This window comes from Danio rerio, chromosome 4 (genome assembly GCF_049306965.1).
Source record: "Danio rerio strain Tuebingen ecotype United States chromosome 4, GRCz12tu, whole genome shotgun sequence".
Taxonomy (NCBI): Eukaryota; Metazoa; Chordata; class Actinopteri; order Cypriniformes; family Danionidae; genus Danio; species Danio rerio.
The window spans coordinates 12644921-12672881 of NC_133179.1; the positions used below are offsets into that span (position 1 = coordinate 12644921).

The 27961-nt window shown below is 32.8% G+C and overlaps 1 protein-coding gene across 3 annotated transcripts in view; it reads right to left on the bottom strand.

The window, feature by feature from the left end:
- Positions 1-824: 824 nt before the first annotated feature.
- Positions 825-27961, bottom strand: part of braf (B-Raf proto-oncogene, serine/threonine kinase) — a 29612-nt gene continuing 2475 nt past the window's right edge. Inside the window, 19 exon segments of one of the 3 annotated variants that reach the window (NM_001324516.1) lie at positions 825-3715; positions 3800-3953; positions 4761-4895; positions 5207-5338; positions 5427-5545; positions 6118-6164; positions 6809-6985; positions 7556-7640; positions 9027-9144; positions 9221-9354; positions 11593-11712; positions 13631-13670; positions 13892-14051; positions 15051-15170; positions 15343-15491; positions 15596-15698; positions 17589-17692; positions 19321-19584; positions 21969-22070. In NM_001324516.1, the coding sequence (NP_001311445.1) occupies positions 3693-3715; positions 3800-3953; positions 4761-4895; positions 5207-5338; positions 5427-5545; positions 6118-6164; positions 6809-6985; positions 7556-7640; positions 9027-9144; positions 9221-9354; positions 11593-11712; positions 13631-13670; positions 13892-14051; positions 15051-15170; positions 15343-15491; positions 15596-15698; positions 17589-17692; positions 19321-19584; positions 21969-22070 (2286 nt within the window). In that variant the 3' untranslated portion in view covers positions 825-3692. 3 annotated transcript variants of the gene reach the window in all.

The window sequence follows — 27961 nt, forward strand, 5'->3', positions numbered from 1 at the left end:
ATATAATTTTTTTACATTTAAAGTGGATCAAAAAGTTTATTAAAATCGTCAAACTATTGCTCCAATTCTTTTTAAAAAAATTTTTTTGATCCACTTCAAATGTTGACTACTATAATAAAACACAGTTAAAGACAATATCTTGTAATGTATACATGGATTTTAGAAGAAAAAAAAACTAATACCTCGTTCATTGTGCGATTTTCTTCTTGACAGAGAGCTAAAGCTGGACATGACACAATCGTCTGAAAGAGATGAAGACATGCAGAATCCACCGACAAGGAAAGAAAAGTTAAGAGCTCACATCCACACATTACTTTTACATAATGTGATTACTTCACATATGAAATGAACACTGGAGTAGCACTGAGTGTACAGCTATTACATATTACATTTGTACATTAAATATAACGACATAAGCTTCATGCACGTACGTCATTTTAAACACTATTTACAATCTGAAACATGAACAAGATTAATACATTCAATATTAAAACATACAGTATTTATACTTGTTTACTCACCCTTGGATGCTGCAACAAGCATTTATTTTTCAGTATATCCTATTTTTTACATCTAAAGAACTAAAAAAGCTTACAAAAAAAGGACACAAAAATAAAGAAACGGTCTGTTAGGAAGCCTAACCTATATAAAACTTCTTCTCTCAAGAACTGAGAGAAAGATTTTAAGGGGCTGAGTAAGAAAAGTGGGCAGATCTAGCTCCTCATAAACTTTCCAAACGCACACACATGCACACGCACAGACATACAAACATTACATTTTTAAACACAACGTTTTGATTTGTAATAACTGCACGAAAGCGTTGCTCAGTTTTCATGCACTTCTTTAATATATCAGTTTTTCATATTCACAACAAATACATTAAGCTCTTTTCCTTTTATATAATACAGTCTTAAATATTTTTACACAGAAATATTTTCTCAGAAGTTCATCTATCAAAATGTCTTTTCTTAACCTTTATTTCTTAAGTTGAAACATTTGAAGTCATTTCAATTTTTTTTATCTCCATGCCTCCTAGCAAACGGACAGTACTTTCTTTGTACAGCTATTTACAGATGAAAAGAGTCTCCCAAACATTTGTATGATAGTTCTCTCTTGAATGAACTTGCACTGGGGGGTGTGGGGTAGGGGGTTTAAAGTGCAGGCAAGGCAATAGAAAGGAATGTGATATGGACGTTTTTGGTGAAGGCCTTAAAATGCAAATAAAATGGGGTTTGGGGGAAGTGAAATAATTTTTTTTAGATTATATATATATATATGTTGCGTTGTAATTAAATGGGTCCTCAAGTATTCCAAGGAAGGATCAATCCTTTGCAAGTCAGAACTCTTCAGTAACATTCCCATAGAAAATAAATACAGCACTCTTAAAATACACTTGTACGATCTCCAAACGCAACCCACATTAGGTTTGCCGGCTTAATCTGAGAAGAAGTCCATTCAAATGTCTCGTCAAAAACTATACATGTGAAAATATTGACCACCATTATGAATGACACGATCTCCTCTCCGTAATGGCAAGTATAAATGGTGGAACCAATTCAGAGTTTCGTCCTTACAAAAAGAATCAAAATGAGAGCCAAAATAAATAATTCAATCCATCTCAACAGAAGCAAGAAGATGGTGCATGTCCTCGCTTTTGTAACAGAGCACGAGTGGCGAACCAAGCGCAGAGCCTCAGTTATCTGTGCAACATCAAGCATTTTGTGGAGCCGAAAGCAAAAATGTGTCATTTCGTATAAGCAAGGAAAAAAAAGAGAGGGAGGCGGAGCCACTGATTTTAATAATAACGAAAAGCATTCCTACGAGGGCATTTCCATGTCCACAGTGTCTAGGCGAACTTTAGGGCTACACAGTGCTAGTGTCACTACAGCCCAAAGCTATGCTTAGAGGGTTGACGCAGAAGTCTTTGAACCAATAAAGCAAGCTGGAAGCCTGTTTGAGTCAAAGAACGAATTCATCCAGATAAGCGCTCTCCGGCAAAGACAAAGGTGGACACAGATGGCGAGGATGGATTAAGCTTTGGTTTTTAGTGTCCCATGGCCCTGCCTGCTTTTGAAATTTTCATTCATTTTGCAATCTGGTAACCATGCTTTAACCTGTTCATATGACAAAATATATTAAGTCTTTAAAAAGGCAAAATTGCTTATCTGCTTCAGTCATTTATACAAAGTGCACAGACGCACTGCGTAATGTCCATTTCAGCAAATTACAGAATGAGTGAGAAAATATATGTATCTATATATATATATATATATATATATATATATATATATATATATATATATATATATATATATATATATAGACACACAATTCTCAGAGACAAAAAACACTGAACAAAAATAATCAAATTAAAGCAATATAAATTAATGTAACTTTGCAGGCCTGCCTGTCTGTAACACAAAAAACTATATGAAAACAACAACAACAAAAACTATGACCCGTGAACAAAAAAAAGTTGGAATGAATCCAGTGGTGCAAGGTCCAAAAAAATGTGTCTTGTTGATGGACCAAATCTCAAAAAAAGTAAAGAAAAATTCTGTTAACCATTATGGCCTCAAAGGAATGGCTTCTAATAACAGTTAAGCACAAATTTGTAGTGAAAAGTACAGAAATACATCTGAAACACGCCCACATCTGAACTCCGTAGCGAGGCTTTATGTTTGCTTTATACAGTGGGTTTTTTTTCTACAAGAAACTTAAAATAATAATATAACCTTTAATTTATTCAGAAACATGACGTCAGCTACTACAAGGCAGCAAAACGAAAAACTGAATAATCACATTCTCTAGAAGCGCAAAAACCGCTTTAAATCTGCCCACCTGGCAAATGTCTGATATCTGTGTCGATCCAAGAGACTAAAAGCATTTGCCCAGTCATGGGAAGTTGAAACATAAAATAAAACACATCAGAGTTTGCCTTGACAAAAAATTAAAAAGCAAAGAACCTATTGAAAAACGTATACCTGTATATAAAAAAGCATTTTTAATGGTATCTTCATTTACCCCTGCTCACTAACTAGCTGTAACCAAAAAGTGGGTCTGTTTATCTACAACTTATGACCCTTCAGGAAAAAAAAAATGTAATATTAGCAACTCCAGCCACAGGCGACGTCACATTAACGTTTTGCAAAAGAACGAACCTTTCTAAATATCGTTCAAGTTATTTTCTGACCTCCAGCAACTTTCCTCGACAGCGACTTGACATCTTCTCTTTTTTCCACGCCACTGGTCCAAATTCGGACCCTGTTTTCTGATTGGCCAGTGCTGTATGTTCTTCCCCTCCAGGGGTGGAGCAAAGGCGGGGCTTGTGTTCCATTCATCCCAAACTCATTCATCTTTCTTTTATTTAATCCCTGCCATTTGATCTATTTGGGTTTGTTTCTTTTCCAGTGACCAGGATCAGTCTTTTATTTTTTCTTCTCCATTGTAAGCTGTATTAGAGTTGTCCGGCGATGTTTATGACATTTATTTTTTTGTAAAGTGACACCCTGCAGAGATGTTTTTATTTTAAAGCAATTCCGTTGAGGCCGTAGCTCTTCGGGTAAAGAGGAAGAAAAACAGCACATTCTTTGAAAACTTGTCCTTTTTCTGTGTTGTTATGGATGAACCCATCATAGGAACACAAGACGTCTGAAAAACTGACAAGGGATGGAGGTTTAGGATTTGCAGCACTATTTAAACGCTGTGAATTCACCTGAAAGTGCAACAAAGAACATCAGTTTGGATGCTGAATGAATGCAACACAAGTCAAGAAGGAGGATTAGGAACGTGCACTTGCCATAGCCACCGGCCTGAATGGGTGTTTTGGGGGAAGCGCAGGTGTATAGGCTGAAGTCCTCCGTCTGGAAGCCAGCGCGGTTCAGAGACGGTTCAGAGGCGCTGCGGTGGATTTTGGGCAGAGAGCGTGCCAATAACTCGATGGAGGCCAAGATCTGCCATAAATAAATTACATGTATATCTTTAATAAATAAAAACATTTGAACAACATGAATTTTTAAGCAAGAATAATGCATTAATAATTTAAGAAATCACCTGAAATTCTACATTTCTCTAGATTTATTAGAGGTATAGGTTCCAAGTCATATTTTAATATTTATTTTCCTTCAGTAAAATGTAAATCTGGTTTATTCCACTAATATAGCCTCACTGATTCATTGGAATTGTATAAAGAAAAATAATAATACATAATTGATAGATAATGATTGACTAATATGTAAATTAGTTGCAAATATGCCATTTATAATATCATTTAATTAAGTTTTTCATCTTATTATTTTTAAATATCAGCTTAATTTTAATTAAAACATTTTTATTTATATTTAGTCATTTACGTAATTTTTGCTTCATAAAAATATACCTACATGTATATATCCACAGTTATCTGAAATATTCAATCATTTACTTGCACTTTTTATGCTTAGGCATGAATAATATGTATAATAAAACAATTATATTTGTTAGTAAAGATATTACACCTCATATGACAAATGTAACTAAATAGAATAACAATATTGAAATATAAATTTTGAAAACTGGAAAACTGCAATAATTCTGACATAAATATACACTTTACTGAAATATTTTGAATCCAGAATTATTATTATAAAGACTCTGCTGCCATCTTGTGGCAACTCATATGCAATACAAATTGACATCAATCAAATCGACATATTGACAAATTAAAGAGAATGAGAGACAAACTGAGAGAAGCAGCAGTCAGACAGGCGTTTGCACATTACCTGAGGGAAAAGAGGTCTTTCTTCTCGCTTTTTCTTTAGACAATCTGCCATAAGTCTCTTCATGGCCTTAGGACAATTGCTGCGCACCTTGCTCAAGTCAGGAGACAAGTAACCCCGGCCAACCATGAAGATAATCTACATGATAATAAAAGACACTCTCAATAATTTCCCCTATATTCAGATATCTACAGTAATCTGCAGAACTGATTCATTCTGCAGAACATAGTGCAGAACTGATTCATTTCACAGATATCCTGTTACACATACAGTTTTCACATTTACACACAAAAAAAGAGGATTAAAAAACAAAACAACAAGTAGTACTATTGAGTCTTATCAAATATAGACATATAATGCATGTTCAAGAAGTAAAAAAAACACACCACTAGTCATAAATTTCAACCTGTTCATCATTTAGAAAAGAATAGTTACTGATAGGACTTTACCTGGTCTCTGTTGTTGATGTTTGAATAAGGCAAAGCCCCTGACATAAGCTCATAAAGCACTATGCCGAATGCGTAGACGTCCGACTGGAAACTATATGGGTTTTTATCCTGCAGTCTGATCACTTCTGGAGCCTGAAAACAAAATAATGGCTCAGTCCAGATGCGAATGTCACAAAATCAGGGCTGACATTCAGTATGTAAGATGTGTTCCTTCACTCACCATCCACAAGATAGAGCCTGAAAGTTGCTCAAACTGGTGTGATCCGCTCCAGCGGGACTTCACTGTAGCCAGACCGAAATCTCCAATCTTTACCGTTAAATCCTCGTGCAAAAAGATGTCTAGAGAAGTGATGTTACGGCTAATATTTCAGCATATGCATATAAAACTGGACATTACTATGTGTGAATTTCTTATACCTACCAATAGTGACCAAAAAAACACAGTCTTTATTGATAATTAGAAAGTTTTTACATGTACTAACGAAAACGAAACTTATTAAATTATAAAAACTAAAAATATAATAATAAAAATTACAAGTATATAAATAATTATAAAGGTATTAAAACATTGGTAAATTAATAGCAGGAGATACAAGTTATATTGATAAAAGATTCAAATATATATATATATATATATATATATATATATATATATATATATATATATATATATATATATATATATATATATATATATAAAGCTTTAATAAAATAAAAAATAAACATTTAAATGAATTTAATTGTATTATTATTATTATTCTGTTAAATTGATTTTGTCTTTTGTTTTACATTTATTGATTTTTATGGACCGATTTAAAACATAATAATAGATTTAATAATTAACTTTTTAAATACAGTATAATGCAATATATTTCAATGAATACAAATCAGTGATTGATGTCAAAGGATACTGTTACTCTTCAGATCTCTATGGATGATGGACTTTGCGTGCAGATAGCTGTGAAAGAAAAGGATTTAAAAGGGGTAAATTCATGAATTACAATCGGAGCAGCTGTATTATAATAACAACTGGTTTTACAAGCAAGCATAACATACTGTGTAGGACTGTATGTGACTAGTTAGAATTTCATTTGATTACAACCTTCGTTTAAGCCAAAAGTACAATAACTTTTATTCTAAACCATGAACGTTTACACCAAGGATAATTACTATGCTCATAACAGCAAATATATAGTTGTAAAATCTTTCTAAACACAAGTGAATAGCAGAATCCACAGCACAACTCTAACGATAAAAGTATATTGGAATCATGTTCATAACGATTTTTTATAGCTGTTAAAATAAATAAATAAATAGACAAACATATAGATAGATAGATAGACAGACAGACAGACAGACAGACAGACAGACAGACAGACAGATTGATAGATAGATAGATTTTTGAGTTTTGTTAAAAGAAAACCTGAAAATATAATGACAGGTACAAATAAAGTCACAATAAATGGAAAAAAAAGCTGAAACATTGAATCATCAGATGACTCCGCTTATACTAAATAGCGCTTTTCATTCATCATCATCAATTTATTGTGTTTTGGTGCAACAGTGCAGATCTGTGGTCGGTGTTTAGCAGCAGTGACTCACTCCATGCCCTGAGCTGTCTGTCGGGCAATGTCGATCAGCTTGATCATCTCGAACTTGGTCTCGATGATGTGCAGGTGGTGGTAGAGACTCGAGCCTTCGCACCACTGAGTAACAATAGCCAGCTGGGGTTTGGTGGTGTAGCCCATGAACAGCAGGATATTCACATGACGGGTTTTCCTGCACAAAACAAACCATTTTCTATGAAGCATGACCTTTAAACTCAGTGCACTTGAAGAAACAATAGGTGTGTAGGAAAACAAAATTAAAATCACCATCTTAGGTTGTGTGAAAAACAATTAAGCAATCTCACACACTATCAATACTTGATCAAATATTAAATTAAATGTAATGTTTCAGTAATGTCTTGGATATATATATTATTACTCTTGGTATTTATTAGCGAAACCATTTGTTAGGGACGTATTTATTTATTTATTTGTTTGAATGAAGGATGTTTTGTCTTGCCTGTTATATATCATAGATATGTTATATATGCATTAGTGATATTTATTAGTTATCGTTTTCTTAAATATGCTGTGATGAAGTTATTTTTAATCCTGCAATTTTTGTTCAGTACAGGAAAAATGTATAGAATTATACATTGTAAACACCCCCCAAGGGAATTAAAGAATTATCCACAATGAATTGATCATCGATTTGCCATTGGCTTTGCCCAAGAATAAAAGGAGTATGCAATTTCAGATGCATCCTCATTGCCAGTTACAGGAACACTAGGCTTTCTTTTACCTGAGGACACCCACTTCATTCTTAAAGGCTTGTAGCTGCTGTGGAGTGGGAGCTGTAACATTCAACATCTTTACCGCCACGTCACCTTTAAAAAAACAGAGGAAGAACATACGATTTAGACTTTTAGATTAGGCTTCTGCCGGTATCAACATTTCTTGTTGAAATTAATTGCTGAAGGGTTTATCATGGTGTATGGTATTAGCTCAATATTGACCTAAGCTGCAACAAATACATGTATATAACCAAAAACACTGTGTATCACGCTATTGTGTATACAGAACAAATGTTTTAAACAAGACAAATTGCAAAAGGAGACTATATTGTAATAATTGCATTCGAATCATATTTCCATTGTAAGAAATGGATATCCATTGTAAGAAAGTCTATAGGTTTGTTTCTATCCAAATGTGTTAATTAGACTTGTGCGCAAAACTGGAATATCACATAAAACATTTGCAAATAACGCACTGACAATAAAAAAAATAAATAAATCTAATAATAATAATAATTTATTAGATATTAACTCCATTTAATAAAAAAGGTAACAACTATTGATTTTTATGAGTTATTAGGCACCAACTAAGAAATTTAACTACATCGTAGATTAGGTCTGGGTGGTATGACGGTATATATTGTAACTGCAGAATGAAATGTGTACCATAAATGTTTTTATTCAGTATATACCGCGAAATGTAAATAAGTTGCCAACTCATTCATTCATTCATTTTCTTGTCGGCTTAGTCCCTTTATTAATCCGGGGTCGCCACAGCGGAATGAACCGCCAACTTATCCAGCAAGTTTTTACACAGTGGATGCCCTTCCAACCGCAACCCATCTCTGGGAAGTTGCCAACTATAAATATATACATACACATAAATACATATATACAAGAATAGCAATTGTTTATAATTTGTATTTTTTCCTATTATTTACTTGGGAAATATTTCATACCTGTGAGAAGATATTACTTGAGAAATGTTTATAATAAGGTCTGCCCACATAATACTGTGAAATGTAACATATACATTTTTATTGTTCATCTAAATTTATAATTTGATTACTAGATTTAAAAGGGTAAAAATAAAACACTAAATAATCAAACACAATCACACTTTCGTATTTATTATATAAAGCCCTTTTATTCATTTTCTGGAATGTAATAGAAATGTTGTGGAACTTAAAAACTATATTGTGAATTATATTGGTACCGTAAAATAAATTCTCATATTATGAAATAAAATTATGGTCATACCACCCTGCCCCACCTAAGATTTAAACATTGTTTTGTAGTTGTCTGATTATTCTTAAAAAATCATTTAAAAATAATAAATATGTTTTAAAAGTTCATGGTATTTTGAAGTCAATACCAATATCAATATTCTGCATGTTCATTATCCTAATATACTGAATTATTGAATATTGGCATACGTCTACATTCCTTAAAACCAAAAATCACTCTCAGATGACCCACCGTGCCATTTCCCCTTGTAAACTGTCCCAAAAGAACCAGATCCTATCCGCTGGCCCAGAGTAATCTGCCCTTCTGGAATCTCCCAATCATCGCTCGAGTCCCGTCGACCCAGAGTTTTCTATTTGACAAAAACAAGCATCAAATACCATTCCTCTATGACCTGAAAGTGCCAAACCAGGACCAGACATTTTTACCATTTTATTGCGGTCCTCAGATGAAGACGATGGCTTCCTCTCCCTCGGTTGGCACGGAGATTTGGACACCTTCACATTGGGCAGGGAACCTGGCAGGGAGGCAGGGGGAGTGGCGGACAGGCCTGTTGTTGAGCCTGGCATTGCAAACAGAATCAAGTTAATTCAACAGCAAATGTGGGAGTCAATCTAGAGAGAGACAGAGTAAGAGGGGAAGGAAACAGGAGGAAAGGAAGAAAATCTTGTGTAGAGTCACATGGGGAGAAGAAGAGAGGAAAGGGTCACATCACAGCCCATGCAGTGTCAAACAAGGGGGCTGTGAGCGATGCATGCCCGGAACTACACCTCAGGTATTTTCAAAATTATTGTGACCTCTGATTATATATTATATATCTGGTTACTTTTAAGTAAAATGCGTAAAAATCATTAATTAAAATATATATAACTGAAATACTAAATGTTTAACTGAAATAAAATTATGGTAGACGTAATGAATAAATAAATATCCCATAATTGTATTCTTGTTATGGTTAATAACTAATAAAAGTCACTAATACATTAATAAAAGTAAAAAAAGAAAGAAAAATAGTACATAAAATTATTAAATATTAAAATTATTTTATCTATTTAAAAAACTATTACATTTATTGAATAGTATTAGATATTGTAGTAATAAATATTTTAAATACATAAATATGAAATACCACAGGCAAATTAAACACTCATTTTAAATAATGTAAGTGAACTGAGGTATCACAACATTATTATATAAAATGTGAAAAAGGTAATATTTATTCTGAGATTAAATAATCTGAAATAAAAACTAGGTTACATAAAATAGATATATATAACTAAAAACAAAAAAAATAATTGCAATAAAATTAGGAAATATAAAAGTTATAAAAAAAAAAAGACATCCCATAACTGTTTTCTTGTTATGGTTAATAACTAATAAAAGCCACTAATACACTTATAAAAATGTTTAAAAAATAATACATAGTCATTAAATATTAAAATGATTTTATCTATTAAAATAACAATTTATTAAAAAACATTATTATTATTATTATTAAATGTTGTAGTATTAGATGTTTTAAATACAAAAATGTAAAATACCACATGCTAAGACATTTTAAATAATGTAAAGATTGAGGTTTCACAACATAACAATTTAAAATGTGAAAAAGGGAATATTCATTCTGAGATTAAATAATCTAAAATAAATAAATGGGTTCATAAAATAGATATGCACCTGAATCACAAAATATATACTTGAATTAACATTAGGAAGTATTAAAATTACAAACAAAAACTAAACAAACAACAATATCCGATGTTTTCTTGGTATGACTAATAACTAATAAAAACCACTAATACACTAATTAAAATGTTTAAAAAAATACATAGTCATTCAATATTAAAATGATTTTATCAATTAAACAAACTATCAGTTTTTATTCAACTAATATTAGATATTGTAGTATTAGATGGTTAAATAAATAAATATTAAATATCACATGCTAAATAAATACTCACTAATTTCAAAGTAAGTGAATTGTGGTATCACAACCTTATAATATAAAATGTGAAAAAGAAATGTTCCTTTTGAGATTAAATAATCTAAAATAAATACTTGGTTCATAAAATAGATATATAACTAAAATACAATGCATGTAATTAAAAAAAAAACTGAACAAACAATAATATCCCATAATTGTTTTCTTGTTATGGTTAAAAGTTAATAAAAGCCACTAACACACTAATAAAAATGTTTAAAAAAATAAAACAAAGTCATTAATATTTCAAATGATTTTATCTATTAAAATAACTATCAGGTATGTTCACTAAAATAATATTCAATATTTTAAAATGTATAAATATGAAATACCACATGCCAAATAAACACAGACTAATTTTAAATAACGTAAGTGAATTTTCATTCTGAAATGTTTTAATTAAATGGTGATATTAAGTACTTGTGTTGTTAAAGATTATCTTTAAGTGAGGATTACAAAACATCAATAAATAGGCACTTTTAATAATAAATTAATCAATTAACACATCTTCAATACTGATTAATACATAATCATTTAAAGGTAGAGATATTTGTAAAATGTCACATTAGTGGCATTGCTGGCCTGATTATGTGATTTTGTAGTGCGTTGAGTTAAAGAAAAGTGACTGCAGCCCTTCAAAAATGTCAGTGAAAGCATTTGTGTGAAAGAAGTGGCAGAGAAAGCGTGAATTCAAACAAGGAGGAGTGAAATACATCCACAATACATACAAGGTGGAAGACAGACAGACCAGAAAGACAGACAAACAAGCAAAAGACGAGACAAGGTGTAGGACACGGCCACGCACAACGGCCTCGCTACCTCTGAACACTGGCTCAGGCTCAAAATCAAAGACAATGTCATTGGGGTGGGAGGACAGAAGGGGGCTTGAGGTCCGTGTTCGGTTCTTCCTCAAGCAGCGGGCTGGGTGTTGCGAGGGGGCTGCAGGGGGGAGAGAGACAGACACGGGATCACTGGCCCCTGAAGCTCAGGTGCACCTCCAGTTACCCACTACCAAAAATCCTGTGTCTACTCTCAGACATTGTTTACAGATCATTAAGTGGATTCTAGGTGACACAGAGCCAGTCTGTCCTTATAAGGATAGTTCAGCCAAAAAGTATTGTTCGGTTATCATTTATTCACCATTGTGTTGATCTGTTGCTTTTATATGAACGTGTTTATTTTGAAGGCATGAAACTGTAGGTTTAACAGTCTTTTTTTTACTGGTGTGACCTTGAAAGTCTTAAAAAGTGAAGCCAGAATATTTTGATCACCCCCTGGTGGCTTTCTGCAGTATATGTCATAAACCCCACCCTTTATATGTAAACAAAGCTAATGTGGGCCAAATTTGAAAATCTTATTACAGTAGAAGTTCTATTTTATTCCCTATTGTGACCAAGTGCATCACATATATCCTAAAAAAACGAAGCCCAAACATTTCAATTGCCCCTTAGTGGCTGGCTGCAGTATAGGTCATAAACTTGCCTTCTCTATGTAAATGAATAGGATGCCAGATAATTTAAAAAATCTTATATCAATAGAAATTACATTTTCTTCCCTATTGTGATCAAGTGCACCGCATATGTCCTGAAACATGAAGCCAAAAAGTTTCAATTGGCCTCTGGGGGCTGGGTGCAGTATAGGTCATAAACTCCACCCTCTCTATATAAACAAATGGGATGTCAACCAAATTTAAAAATCTTTTTACACTAGTAATTAAATTTTCATTGATATTTTGACCAAGTGTACCGCATATATCCTAATAAAAACTAAGCCCAAATTTTTCCATTGCTGCCTGGTTCCTGGCTGCAGTATAGATCATAAACTACAGCCTCTCTATGTAAATGAATGGCATGTCAACCAAATTTAAAAATCTTATTACACTAGAAATTCTACTTTCTTCCCTATTTTGGCCAAGTGAAGCACATAGATCCTGAAACATGAAGCCAAAACATTTCAATTGCCCCCTGGTGGTTGGCTGCAGTATATGTCATAAATTCCACCCTCTTTGTGTAAACAAATGGGATGTCAACCACATTTAAAAATTGTATTACACTATAAATAAAACGTTCTTCCCTATTGTGACCAAGTGAAGCGCTTATATTCTAAAACATGAAGCAAAATCATTTCAATGGCCCCCTGGTGGCTGGCTGCAGTATCGGTCATAAATCTTTCCCTCTTATTTAAAAGTATTCTAACATCTTTGCTTTTGGGTGGGGGATTAATTTAATATAAGACTTGCGTTCTTTCTTTTGGGAGACAATAAATCTATTTGTTTTAGACTTAAATCTTAAACTTTGTTAACATTTTATGTTTTAACACACTACATTAAAAGTAATATCTGAAGTTGTAAAAAAGGGGCAAGGGCCTTAATTTTACTCCAATATTCTAATAATTTTTACATTTGTTTTACGGAAAAAAAGCAACTTAAACATTCTTCTAAACATCATCTTTTTGTGCTCCTCATAAAAATAAAGCCAAAGGAGTATGAGATGGCAAATGTGAGTAAAAGATAACCGAATTTACATTTGTTGGCGGTGAACTAGTCCTTAAACAAAGTATTCACATTCTTGGGACATGTTTTGAGGAAGCAGAAAAGACAGGGGCAAGTTTGAGAACATTGATTAGGATTTAGTAGTTTACAGCAGGCCGCTAGTGATAAAGAAAAGGGCAGAAGCACTTCACAAAGCGGACAGGGGAGAAAAAAGCCTGTTTGTCGGCTCTAATAGCAGGCAGAGTGAAATGGATCAGCTGTCCCAAACTTCTAAGGCCAATGACACAGAGATAGCACAAAGACATGGGATGACGGAAAGCCATTTGAATTCAGTGTGTCTCAGTGTATGTTTCGTAAAACCCTTACCTCCATCTGACCTCGGTAAGCCTTGATCACGAATCAAATCCTGGATGGAAATAACACAGATTAGCAAGCACTAAGGGGAGATTTGGTGCCTTTTGGTTTAGGGTACTACAAAAGTATCTTATATAGTTAATATTAATAAAGTAATGAAATAAGAGCACACCTCAAATACTTACAGTATTAATTTTTCTGAAACTATTTATAAAAGAAAAGTCCACCTATTCAAAAGGGATTAAATCCTTTTGACTAAAATATCATTCTCACATCAATGTTGACCGGCTCAATGGTGTTGATATGGACGTTAGGGGCTGATGAGGAGCGATCCCTCTGACCAAACTGGTTACGGTGGTCCTCTTCTCCAGGTCTAAAAGATTGCGGGATAGGGATGGATTTGGACGGGGACACAGTAGGATGGCACAGAGAGCTGCAGAAAACAGAGACACAATGACATTTTGCATAGTTTGTTTGTTTACGATACAATTTTGGTTCCAATACTAAGCCTAAACCCCAATTACTTTTTTCCCAAGGGCCAAATTGTGTAAAGCAAGCCAAGTAGGGGGCAGAGCTAAATTTGATCATGCTGGAATTTAAATTATTCAAATAAATAAATGGCTTACACAGGTAACTGTGCTTGACAAACCATCTGTAGAAATATAGTCATTCATATTTCTGACATTTTAACCAACACTTGCACTAAACACTATCTTACAATCACTTCTCAAAAAAACACATTGTGCATTTATGAAGTGTGCCTAACACAGGTTAGTGGGCTTGACAAACCACCTGTAGAAAACGCACTTTAATCTCTCTGACACTTTAACCGACACTTGTATTAGTTTTGCCTCAGACACTGTCTTACAATCACTCTATATCTCAAAAAAGTAGAGCATTTATGAAGTGTGCCTCACACAGGCGAGTGGCATTGACAAACCACCTGTCAAAACATTCTTCTCTCTAGAAAAAAACACTCATTTTCTTTACTCTAGCAATTAATACTCTGAGCACTAATAGTACCTTTGTATAATCAGTACTTCTTGTTGAATCGCTGAATGTCTCGTCAATTCTAAGTCGCTTTAGACAAAATCGTCTGCTAAATGACTAAATGTAATGTTTTCCAAATATTTTTCATGATAAGTAATATATTTTACTATTATAAATAAATATAAATGAAGCTTTTCCTAAAGTGTTACTGACAAAATTTATATAAAAATTGCACGTACACATTCCTTCAGCATTTAACAACAATTTAAGCTACAATTCATAAATCACAAGGATGTGTAAAATGCCACATTTGCACTCCATTGACCATATTTTAGAGCAATTATAACTATGATATGATATAATGAAATTATAACTACTTTAATTATAATAAATATAACATATTAATATCATGTAACATGTAATAATGCTGATTCAATCTTACCCAGTAGATTCGGATGGTGGTAGCGAGGGGCACATCTCTGAAATGGGTGTCGTGCCCTCTGATGACACCTCCTCCTGGGTGATGGGGTGGTGCACCAGAAATTTTGATGCCAGCAATAAACTGAACAACAAAAAATATGAACAACAATGACAAAAAGCACAAATAAATGACTGAAACTTAATTTCTTTGATGGTGAATATCAACTAGAGTAAATTAATTAATTGTTTTATTTCCAAGCCTTTTTTACTGAGCATTTTTCAGAAGAAGGGAAAGATCTCCCATGAGCACTCACTCCAGCTGATCGTAGTTGACACACATGAGTGGGACCTCCGTGCTGCAGCGCTGGTGAAACTTATAGCCACACGTCTGACAGCGGAAGCCTTGAAACAACAGCTTCCGGCAAAAATCACAGAAGGCCAGCGTGAAGAAGGTCTTTCGCACCTGTCGAGTAACAAAAATAATGCTTTGGATGCTTCCAAAAGGCAAAATTTCATTCTTTTTGGTCATTTCATATTTAGTTTTGTGGTCCTTTTCAGCATACTTACAAAATTATGGGTCGTCAGTGGCACATTTTCTAAAACTTCAACGTGAAGCTCCTCCCCCGTCAACCAGGAAATGTCTGTGTCCCAGCCAATGGGCTTCTTCTCCCTGGAATGGGCGGGACAGTCATTAAGTATGAGTAAAACTGATACCCTAAATGTTTTGGTACTGCAGGGTTTCAGTTAGTACCGGGCCGCAGAAGAAATCATTCATTTTCTTTTTATTTATTTAGACTATGAGCGATCTTTTAATCTGAAGAATCTTTTATTTTAAAAAATGATATTAAAAAATAATTCTCTAAGTAACATCTCACTTAATCCTGCAGCTAGCAAAAACTGATTTCTTTGAAAAGTTTCTATGCGAAGGGGGAAAAAGCCCAAAGAAGAACCCACAAATTGCCAAGGAATGGATCTGCAACCTATTTGTCTATAAATCAGGTGAATCTAGTATGTCAGTGCAAGAAGATCAACTGCTGGAGATTGCAAATTACAGCAGCTTTAGGGGCCGTTCATATGTCGCTTGTTTTCCGCACTCAAATTCATTATTTCCAAAGGAGGCCCACGGCTTGTGCACATATAATGGGAGCGTTGCATGCAAGTGGCGTGACACCCTGGTGCCTTCAAAGTGTGGCCAGTTGAAAACATCTTTCAGAATGCTGCAAGCACACAGCGAGTCACTTGATAAAAACTGACGAACAGCTTTATACTTTGTATGGAATATATACATTTCAGTAGACAAATTGCTTCAGATAAACACAGAACGCCCAAACACTGCAGTGCTTTTTGATTTCCTCTATAAATAAAACTCGTATCAGAGTTACAGCAAAGATTCGTCAGGTTTTCATCCCGAGAAAACAGTTGATGGTTGCATAGCAATCTACGTGGATCCAACAACCACCCCATCGTTATTTTGAAGTGTCTATTTAACATGCATTACAGATTTTTGATCATTAAAGCAGTGGGTCATCCTGGTACTTTGGCTCCCTTAGTGTTTTTCAAATACTATGAATACATTTTTTTTATGTATTTTGTATTTATTCGATTTTTCTGGCAGTTAAACAAACAAGAACAAAATGAAAACTAACAGGAACAATTAATATAAAGAATAATAAGTCAAATTCAAAACATAATATATTGACCATATGTAACAATATATAATATGCATAATAACTGTAAGAGAGTTTATTTCCATATCAGCTTCTCTGGCTATGCCATGTCAAAAGCAAAATGATTTTAGAATTATTACTTTTAAATTATAAAAAGCTTTAAAGCAATAAAAAAAGACATCAAAGCAATGAATAATGCATAAAATAAGATCAAAATCTTTAATATTTTGATGAAAATTCTAATTGAAGGACTCAAACTTATTATAAAGGACTTATTATAAGGACTTAAACTTATTATAAATATTTTCTTTAAAGCCTCTCCAGTTAAACATGGTCATCTGATAACAATAAAAACAGGCCATTCAAAAAGTGCATCTTTACAGTTTCTTAGTATTGCAATATTGACATATTGAAGGAGATTCTCCTAAAATAAATTATATACTGATAATATATAAACAAATTCATTTTTATAATATACTTATTAATATATATATATATATATATATATATATATATATATATATATATATATATATATATATATATATATACATACATACATACATACATACATATACATACATACATACATACATACATATATATATATATATATATATATATATATATATATATATATATATATATATATATATACACATATACATATACATATATAAATTATTAATATAATATACTAATAATAATATATTTATATAATAGTAAGTCTTGTGTGACTGATACGGCATCATGTGCACATAACGAAGTGACTATTAATCAAATACTTTGACAATTCTGACATGATACTCGGCTTACATACTGTTTGTTTCATACTATACATAAGGGAAGTTTTCATTTTTAAGACACAGTGATGGTAATGCAATGGTTCTTACCCATCCTGAACTCTATAGACTGCACAGCATTCTGGGATCAAGCCTCGCATCATCAGAGCCTTCTTTAAGGAGTCTCTGACCGTCATCCCACAACGAGCTGGAACCTGAAACACACACACACACACACATACACACATTAATTATTTTCTCAAGCAACTTTCCTCTCCTTACAGTGAGACTGTGGTTCATCTGGGCATGTTTGGTTTCTTGGCTTCTTCTCGTACAGCCGTTTCCCTCTGCTAAACCAACAGAGACAAGCTGAGCAGATAATCAAAATAAAAGGGGTCACCTACATTTGCTCATTCCCATGGACTCCTATTGCTCTACAATCTGGTCGGAGTAGAAATTCCTTCTGAAATACCCGTTCTAAAGCCCTGCCTGATGTCTCGCTGTGAAAACTCGTGAGGAAACATTTGACCATCTCCGTTAGGGATAGAATGTTTTAAATAGAGCTGTGGGCAAAACTTTCAGTGTTGGGTGTAATTAGTAAGGAGGTTTCTGCTAGGAGAGTGTACGTTTAAATAATAGTGTACGTATATATATTGTGTGTATATATATTTTGCATAATAACTAGAACATTTTCTACTAAAACATGTTAGATTTATCCAACAATTGCACATGCATATAAAGCAATGAAATAAGGAATTTGTCAATATATGGTATTTATAAAAATATGGTGTCTTAAATGTGAAATGTTTTTAAAGTGATTTTAAGTGTTATGAAAAATAAAAGTGAAAGTTTCCATTTGACTAATTGAAAGAGTTTATTTTCTACTGTGTATATGCGTGAAGATTTATATAGATTTTATGTTGTACTAAGTCAAGTAATTAAACTAGTTATTGATTAATTAGGTGACTGAGTACAGAGTACATAGAAAAGTAATTTGAATGCAATTATAATGATGTAATTAGCCATTAATTACTATTTTTAAGTAATTTACTTAAGACTGAAACAATAACAGATTAAATGCACCAAATAAAATAGTGCTGAGCAAAATTTAAACACATCCAAAATCAAAGTTTGTGTTGACATAATATATGTTTGTAGTATGCATCATATATATAATACACAAATGTTTATTTTGGATACAATTAATTGCAAATAATTTGAACTCTGCCCTAAAATAAAATTAAGGTCCAGTGCATAATATTCTATATATTATCTATATGAAATGCAAAAACTTTTATGCTCAATATCATATCTCAAAATCATTCAGAACGCAGATAGAACCTTATAATTCCAAGGTGACGATATGAGTACAGCCCTCACAAATCTCTCATCTTAATTCATATTTTCTATGGGAAGCTTTACAATAATATATTTGATTAGTCAGTACTGAAGCTAAATATGAAGCATATCCAACAAAATAACTCGTGAAAACAGTGCAAATTCAGCTCACAAAAAATTATGTAAATGAAAAAATTTAATAAAACATCTATAAAAAAAAAGCAACAATCAAGAGAAACAAAAAAAGTGTAAAATTAGGTGAAATTTTGAGTTTGTAATTTGTTTTCAATATTTTGCTTGAATTTAATTGTATTGTCTTTCTATTTCTAAACATGTTCAGTGACTAACATATTATTTTGATAAATATATCTGTTTAATAAATCTGTTTTGTTCAAATCCACCAAAATATTTTACACTATTTTATATTCACTGAGAAATTGATCAAAATATAAATTTTCAAAATGGAGTGTACTTATTTATGTTGATACAGCAAGCCGCAACTCACCACAGTCCTCTGTTTGTTGGGCAGGAAGACCCTGACGATGGGTTTCTGGGGCGAGCGGGGATTGCCTCGTGTTGCGTCAGTGGGCGTCTGCAGGACAGCTAGGGTGTTTGGGGCAGTGGGGGCACTCTGAATGCCCTGTCCCTTCACGTCCAGCAGGGTGGGTGTCGGCGAGGAGCAGAACTCGGTCCCATTCCCAATAGCTTCCAAAAGCTGCTGCTCCCGCTGCTGTAATGCATCCAGCTTACTAGTGTACTCCTCATAGGCCTGTGGCATGAAGGAAATACACCCTTAATACTTTATGGACACGTTTCGCAAAAATGCTTATCTTTTCAGCCTGCTGAAGGATGAAGATCTGAGATTATGCATTAGCTGCTGCTTTGGATACAAAAAGTGGGGTCATTTTGCTCATTTTACAGCTTAAACTAAAAGCTTGGTCAGTATTTGATAGTACTTTTCAGTCTTTTTTTAATATGAGAGATTTCCTAAGGTTACTGATTTTTCAAACAGCATTTAACAAACAGTTTTCTCTCCCACAATCATAAACATAAACCACGAAGATAAATAAAACTTAAAATGGAGTATAAATCGGACCTCCAAAGTGTTTAAAATGATTGATGTTAATATTATTTGTACCTTGTTTTGTTTATTATTGTGTCTGTATTATACTTAATAAAGAGAGAAATTAGTAATTACACTGGTTTTGAAATAATGCAGTTTTCATTCTGCTATATCTAGGCCTGGCACAATATCTATTTTTTATTGTAGGACATATTGCACCAAAATATACTGCGATAAACAATATTACTGTCTTTTTAAGACCATTTTATGCCACTCATTATATAATATTATTTAATATCATCACAATGATCAGCACTCTTCTTAAGTTCACTTATTCTTAAGAATATTTAATTTAATTATAGTCATTTTAAAAACGTAATAATTAGGGATTAGAATCAGAATGTGAAAACGCATATCCTTAATAAAAAATAATAAATGTTAAGAAAAAAAGTGCAAGGTAATAAGTAAGAGGCTGTATTATCTGCTACCAAATCTATTTTTAGTTGTCAGACAGCCACATGAAAATATACTAAAGTAATAGTATAGTAAATACTATAGTGTTTTTTTAACCATTATGACACCTCCAATAGAAATAGAGATATGCATGGGACGAAAACCGGTTTCAAGGTTTACTGTGGTTTGGAAGTCAAGGTTTAAAAATCGCCCAAATTTTCTATTATACCGTTTACATTGTATATGTACGTTTTTATTTTTGTGTCTATTTTATTTAGTTTTGAGAGTCGATTATTTATTATTATTTAGCCTGACATGTTTACTGTTCCAAAACATTTTAAATATTTATAAAGGTATGTTTTTTACCCAGACATAAAAAATATTTATATATTTTAGAGCAGTAATCACAATACTGTGATCTTTGTATTTATTTGTTATCCTACCATTAAAATTTTATACTGGTCCTTGCCTAGATAGAGATGTTGCGCAATCAGCTAAAGTGTTGCTAGAATCGTTTATGGGCAATATTTATTGCATCACCAAAAATGATTGAGGTCATGTTCATATGTTGTGCGGTAAGTCGATAGATTGATTATAGTGACAGACCTAGCTATGTCAAAATGAAAGTTTTTTTTAAATATTAAAAAAGAGAGTTTGTTGTTAAGTAAAAAAACTATTCTCTAAATAGCATAACAGGAACATGCATAAACAATTATCAGAATTTAAAAAAAATGTATTTATTATCTGTTTATTAAACTGCAGGGTAGTTTAATGGGAAAATAGAAACAAATATTTTTTAAATAGTTATATTTCAATGAGATTTTCTTTTAATACTGAACAAATTATAAGTGTGTTAAAAATAATTTTGACACTTTCAATCAATTCTACCACCTAATTTCTGCATTAGACTCTTTGCAGTGCATTTTTGGTATGATTGTTGGGATAATATCTTTGAATTTTTAGAAATATATTTTTTAAAGATTTGCATGAGCAATACCAGTCTTTTAAAAATATTTATATTTGGGAGTTTTTGTTTTTATTGTGACAACACAGTAGTTGGACAGAAAGCAAAGCTAAAACTAGAGAGAAAAGGATGGGATAAGGAAAAGTCCGTGAGCTGGGACTCGAACTCGGTATGCCTGAAGCACAATGGCGCAGCACACTCCCCATGATGCTATCATTGCTGACACCAGTTTTCCTTTTAAGACTGATATATTTTTTACAATTTTAATGCAATTAATATTTCTATTTTGAACAATTTACAGCAGCAATGTTCAGAAACCAGCAGGAGCCTAGATTACAGTTGAAATCCGTCCACAACCGTTTTATTTATTTGCCTTCCTGCGTACTTTACCCTATTTTCATTTCCTAGCACAAGTCACAAGATCACAAGAACAACAGAAGTATAGAAGTAGAAAATGTACTGTGTCTTGGCTGACTGATTCTGTAATCAGACCACTGAAAAAAGAGTTAATAATAGACACAGGGTTTTACTATAGTCAGACACCTTTATATTATATCAATCAATCTTTAGCTTAATTTGCCTCCCTAAAGAGAAATTTGTCTTGGGCAATCGAGAGAACATTTAGTGACAAAACAAATATTAATACCATATAAAGAAGACAAAAATATCTTACCTCTAGATATATAGACGGTGGATTGTGTTCTCCTCCAAACTTATCTAAAAGGGCTTCTAGGTGCTCTTGAGTTAACTTAATCATCTGTTTAATATTCCATATCTGCAAAGAAAGCCAGAGTTAGCAAACCAAAGCTTCTCTTTCAAAATACATTTCCTTAAATGAGCAAGTGTTTAAAAAGAGACCTTCGAACTTCAGCACTAATGAGTGAGAACCTTACTGTAAATCTAATAAACACTCAATTGCTTGCTTGTCTCCGCTAAAGCTGTAAAAACTGACACCGGTGATGCTCATAGAAACTGTGATATAGTGATTAAGAATGAGGTGCGACATGATGAGTACAGACAAAGAGCTCTAGCAAAGAAGCAGTTTCATAATGCTTCACAATTCAAAAGCCATTAATGGATCTTTTGCAAATATAAATGCTCTTATTTGTTTGAGCAACCTGACAGAGCAACACTGATATAATGGTGTTGTGTTGGGGAGAGGGTATATTATTGTCTATAACTAATGGAAGGAGACGTCCAGAAAACTTTTCTTTATTTTTGCAATTTCTTTTCATGTCAAAAATGCATGCATGACCCCAACAAAAATAAATAAATCAACAAAATTTTTAGTTAGAATGAATGCATTTAGAACTAAATTTTTGGTGTGCATGAGGTGGCAATTTGGGAGAGTATTATATATGTTGTAAAAAATAAAAAGTACTATCTTGGTGTTCATATAATCATATTTTTATTGAAGATATTTCAACAATATTTTGCTGAGTGTGTGTTTTGTGCTCATACATTGGGTCGATTAAGTCTGTCTTGGATAAGAAATGTAATGAGAAATTTCTAAAAAATAAAGTTATTTAAAGTTATTAAATAAATATTATTATTAATATCAAAGTTATTTGTACAAAACAGCTGATTCATTTAAAACAAAAAAGAAAGTGACTGTCTTCATGAATTGATCATTGATTCATTGACTCATCATTGATTGATCATTGATTCATTGACTTGCTCGGTTTGTTCAAAAACAGATTGATTTAGAAATGACTTTGTTACTATTATCATTGCCAAAACAGATAAAAAGGCAATGTTGTGTTTATAATGTGAAACTCAATATCAGCATTGTTTACTATAAAAAAAAGTGCTGGGTTCCACACTTATCCTTCATGTTGCCCCAACACAAATTGATTATGTTAACTAGGCTGTACGATATTGAACAAAAATTGACATTGCAATATTTAGTTTGTTTCAGATATATCTTGCGATATGAATATAATTTCACAAGATGACTTATAACTCTATTTGGAATGAATTCATCGGGAATTCATTGATTGGGATTATTTTGTGGAGAAGTATCTGCATAATACAATACTGTTGAACCGATATAAATTCATTTCATGGTTTTCTGTGGAATCTAACAGTATTAAGGTACAGAAATTTAAGAAAAATAATAGTAAATAAAATAACACTTTATAGTGTATAGTCTTCATTGGATAAATAATTCAATGCAAATTATTTTGCTCTATATACACCTTTCATAACCTCTTGGCTTAAGTTTGCTTAAATTTTTACAGTCACGAGTCTTAAAAACTCTTTCATCTTTCACTCTATTTTAGGAATAAACTTTACTATAATATCAACATGACATTGCTGATCCTGCAATGTGACTATTGCAGATTCACACATTGTGATATATGAAACGATATATTGTGCAGCCCTTATGTTAACTTAATAATTTTTATACATTTGTAAAGTGTACATTTTGAGTCCCAAAACAACCCTTAGAATGCCGTTGTTTCAACTCATTTTAAAGAAGTTGTTTTTAACAAGCAGCAAAAGACATTTTTATTTGAGTCTTAAAATAAAATCATCAATGCATTGATTTGTGATGTATCGATGTTTTGGAAACCAGAACTCTTGCTTGTTAACACATTTAACAAGCGGATCACACTGTGCAATTTTTTTTATAATCCTAAACGACTGTAGCATGGCAGACTGCAGGAACATGGCTTCCATGTCACACTGTAAGATCTCAGCTGTCACAATGTCAGACTGAACGAGAATGAAGATGTGTCAAACATGGAAAAAAAGTTGCCTAGAATTTCGACGTCATCTATTCGTGATGCTTTCCCTATCATGTGAAATGATTCCTCATAGCAAACATAAACAATATGTAGCCATAATTTTGCACACAGTGTGTCTCAATTTGACATTTCCCCTGCCGTCATTAGAATTGAATTGCGTCATCAGATTCGGCGCTGCTATTGGTTCTTAGATTGAACCAGCTGGTGTCACACTCCACAGTGTCTGAACTCTTCTGACACTACTAGAACTATCACAGATTTTAGCCTAGGATTTCAAGAAACTTTTAGGATTTCCCAAATTTGTCTCGGATGACAAAATCATGGCTGAAATTACAGGGCTTTAGAAATACATTAAACAAACTGTTTTGCTTTCATGGACTGAATTATAGGGTTAACTAATTAAATTCATCACCAAGTAAATTTGACAAATGACAACAAACTAAAGTCAGCAACAACAATTACGGTATTATCCTATGCAATAAATATCACACAACCCTAGTACAACCACATCCATTATGATCATAAAACTCACCCACTTAATTCAAAGTACCACAAAATTACAGCCTGTTTGCAACAAGCAGCAAGCAGTTGCTCAAGGAAACGTGCAAGCAATGTACTTGCTCCAGAAAGCCAATAAACATTTTTCAATTTTGCCAAGCAATACAAGCAGCGGCACCATAAAATACTCCCGAGTTCACTGGAAAACGTCCCAGCCAAGTAAACACAATCTGACAGTGCTACAAAGCTTTACAAGTCAACTTTATTATGATCGCCATTTGGAGAAACAATTTTCCAGCACACTTGTCAAAAATGCCTCTACGCCCCCCTTGAAATAGCACATTTAAGTGCATCTAACTTTAGGTCTGATTAAAAATCCTGCATTCCAAAAGTCAAGCCGCCACTTGATTTCTAATCAACGGTGCAGATAAACTGGCTCTACGAGTCAAATTAATGCAAGAAAATACTGAAAGGCAGGTCCATTCTCAGTAGTCTTGCCAGTATAAACTCCTGACAGGCAAAGATTGCTGACAGTTTCTTAAACAGACGTTTGTTACAAGCCTTTCTTTAAAGCTAACCCCGTGTGGTAATAGAGTGCGTGTTTCCAACATGATGCAACATAAGCAAGACAGTTTAAAATAGCTCAATACTGTGAAATATTTGCCGCCAACCACAGCTTCTTCAGAAAGGAATACTTTACCTAACAATGAACATTCTTGCTTAATCATCCTTGAATCCTAACCTAACGTAATTTTTTTTTTGTGCAGGACACACAGTGAAATAAGTATTTTTGCTGCTTGTTCAAACTACTTACTTATGTTCAATCCACTTTTATTTGTTATGTTAGGGGAGAGCAGGCATAAAAGTACCATCTTTCATAAAATTTGTCTAAAAGATTATGTTTTGGGCAGAAATATTATATATTTTTGCAGTGGTTACTAACTAGTTTGCACAATATATTGTTTCAGCATTGATATTACATTGTGTGCATCTGCAATAGTCACATCACATAGATATGCAATGTTGAGTTGACTTTGCAGTGTAATTTTTTTACATTTACATATACAAAACCATAAGGCATGCACTGCTTATTTCACTTTCATCTTTGCTTATTTACATTCATCTATGCTGTAGTTTGTTTAGTACATTTTATGCATGATTCACTTCCCTACAGAATCATCCAGATCAATCCAAATGAATACTTTCGGTAAGACTTTGAACACATTGCTTACATGCATGTTATAGATATTGGCTGCTTATTAGTACTTTTAAACTACATATTCTGTATGATCCCTAATCCTACACAATACCTAACCTACCTTAATATTAATAAAGATCAAATTGGGAGTTTATTGAAGCCATAATGGTATGCTAAAAGCAAGAATTTCCCCCTAAAATAAAGTGTGAACAAAAACTCTTTCAAACTACTGCTATTTAAACATTTGCTGGAAATGTATAGACCAGGGGTGCCCAAACTAGGTCCTGGAGGCCCAGTTTCCTGCATATTTTACTTCCAATCCCAATTAAACACAAGTAAACCAGCTAATCAAGCTCTTTTTATACAAAAACTTCCAGGCAGGTGTGTTGAACAAAGTTGAAGCTAAGCAATGCAGGACACCCTCCAGACAGTATTTTGCAATATATAGTCACAAAAAACTAATTAATTGCAACGTCAACTTTTTCTAATATTGTGCAGCCATATAACTCATCCGTGTGGTCTATCAATATCAGTTGGTATTTTGAAAAAATGTCGAACAACTTGAATGTTATTTCACTTTAAACATAAATTGAACATTGTTACTTTTGACCCTGTCAGTAGGGTGGGTCAGAAGTAACAACAATATTTGCTTGATTTACTGGATTAATCTTGTTTATTTTAAATATATATACGACTATGACCTTGTTAATGTTAACTGCAAACATATTTTGTCCTTTATTATTTGCAAAACAAATACCAAATTGCATTTTCATTTAAAATTTCAGCTCTATCAAATGTTTCAAAAGCAATCCAGCTACGCACTCAATCAATCAATCAATCAATCAATCAATCAATCAATCAATCAATCAATCCTCTACAATTCTTTTTATATCTAATTATTATTGGCAATAATGTTCTTTTATTATTATATGCATTCATTTTCTAAAATATATGAATCAAAAGACTGCAAACTATAATATGGAAGTGAAAAATAAGCTATAGCTATTAGCAGTGGGACATAAATAACAGGGTTACTTTTGTCCCCAAAGGAACTCTTGATATTTAAACCTGATATAAACTGAAAACCTCAGAGATTGCAAACTTAAGGATTTGTTATTGTGCTAAATAACCTGTAGATTGATCAATAATGCGATGCATAAAAAAGAAAAACACAACTTGTACACTACAATAGTTCACTTTCTGCACTTAAAAACTGAAATTCAGACCCAAGCGTGCGACTTGGTCCCGAAATCGCATAATATTTGGCAGCTCCATCAAGGGTTGCATGCGGAATGCATGGTCATAGCCTGGAAAGCTAATGTTGTCAGGGCTTCAAGAAAATCGATATGTTACTTTCATCCCACGTTACTTTTGTCCCGCTCTCCCCTAACTTAATTTATTTGCATTGAGACAACATGAATGAATTGTGTGGAACTGCATTTTTATGTAAAAAACTTAAAATACTGGTAGCTTTATTCTCATTTATTTCACAACATTAGATAACACCCTAAAAAATAATCCATATGACGTATACAAATCTTTCAAAGCCGTAAGAATAATAAAATAGGCTAAAAATGAAATCATTATTTAATGAAAGGATATACAGTTGAAGTCAGAATTATTAGCCCCCTTTTTATTTTATTTTTTTATTTTTTTAATATTTCCCAAAAGATTTTTAACAGAGCAAGGAAATTTTCACAGTATGTCTGATAATATTTTTTTCTTCTGGAGAAAGTCCTATTTGTTTTATATTGGCTAAAATAAAAGCAGTTTTTGGGACAAAATTATTAGCCCCTTTAAGCTATTTTTTTTCGATAATCTACAGAACGTTATCGTTATCGTCATCGTTATACAATAACTTGCCGTATTCCCCTAACCTGCCTAGTTCACCTTATTAATCTAGTTAAACCTTTAAATGTCACTTTAAGCTGTATAGAAGTGTCTTATATTATTTCAGGTCAAATATTATTTACTGTCATCATGACAAAGATAAAATAAATCAGTTTTTAGAAATACGTTTTTAAAACTATATGCTTATAAATGTGCTGAAACAATCTTCCCTCCATTAAACAGAAATTGGGGAAAAGAATAAACAGGGGCGCTAATTATTCAGGGGGGCTAATAATTCTGACTTCAACTGTATATGAGAGAACTGTTCATGAATTGCATTGATCAAGTTCACTTTAAACAACCTGTGATTCTTAAAAGCCCACTTTAGAT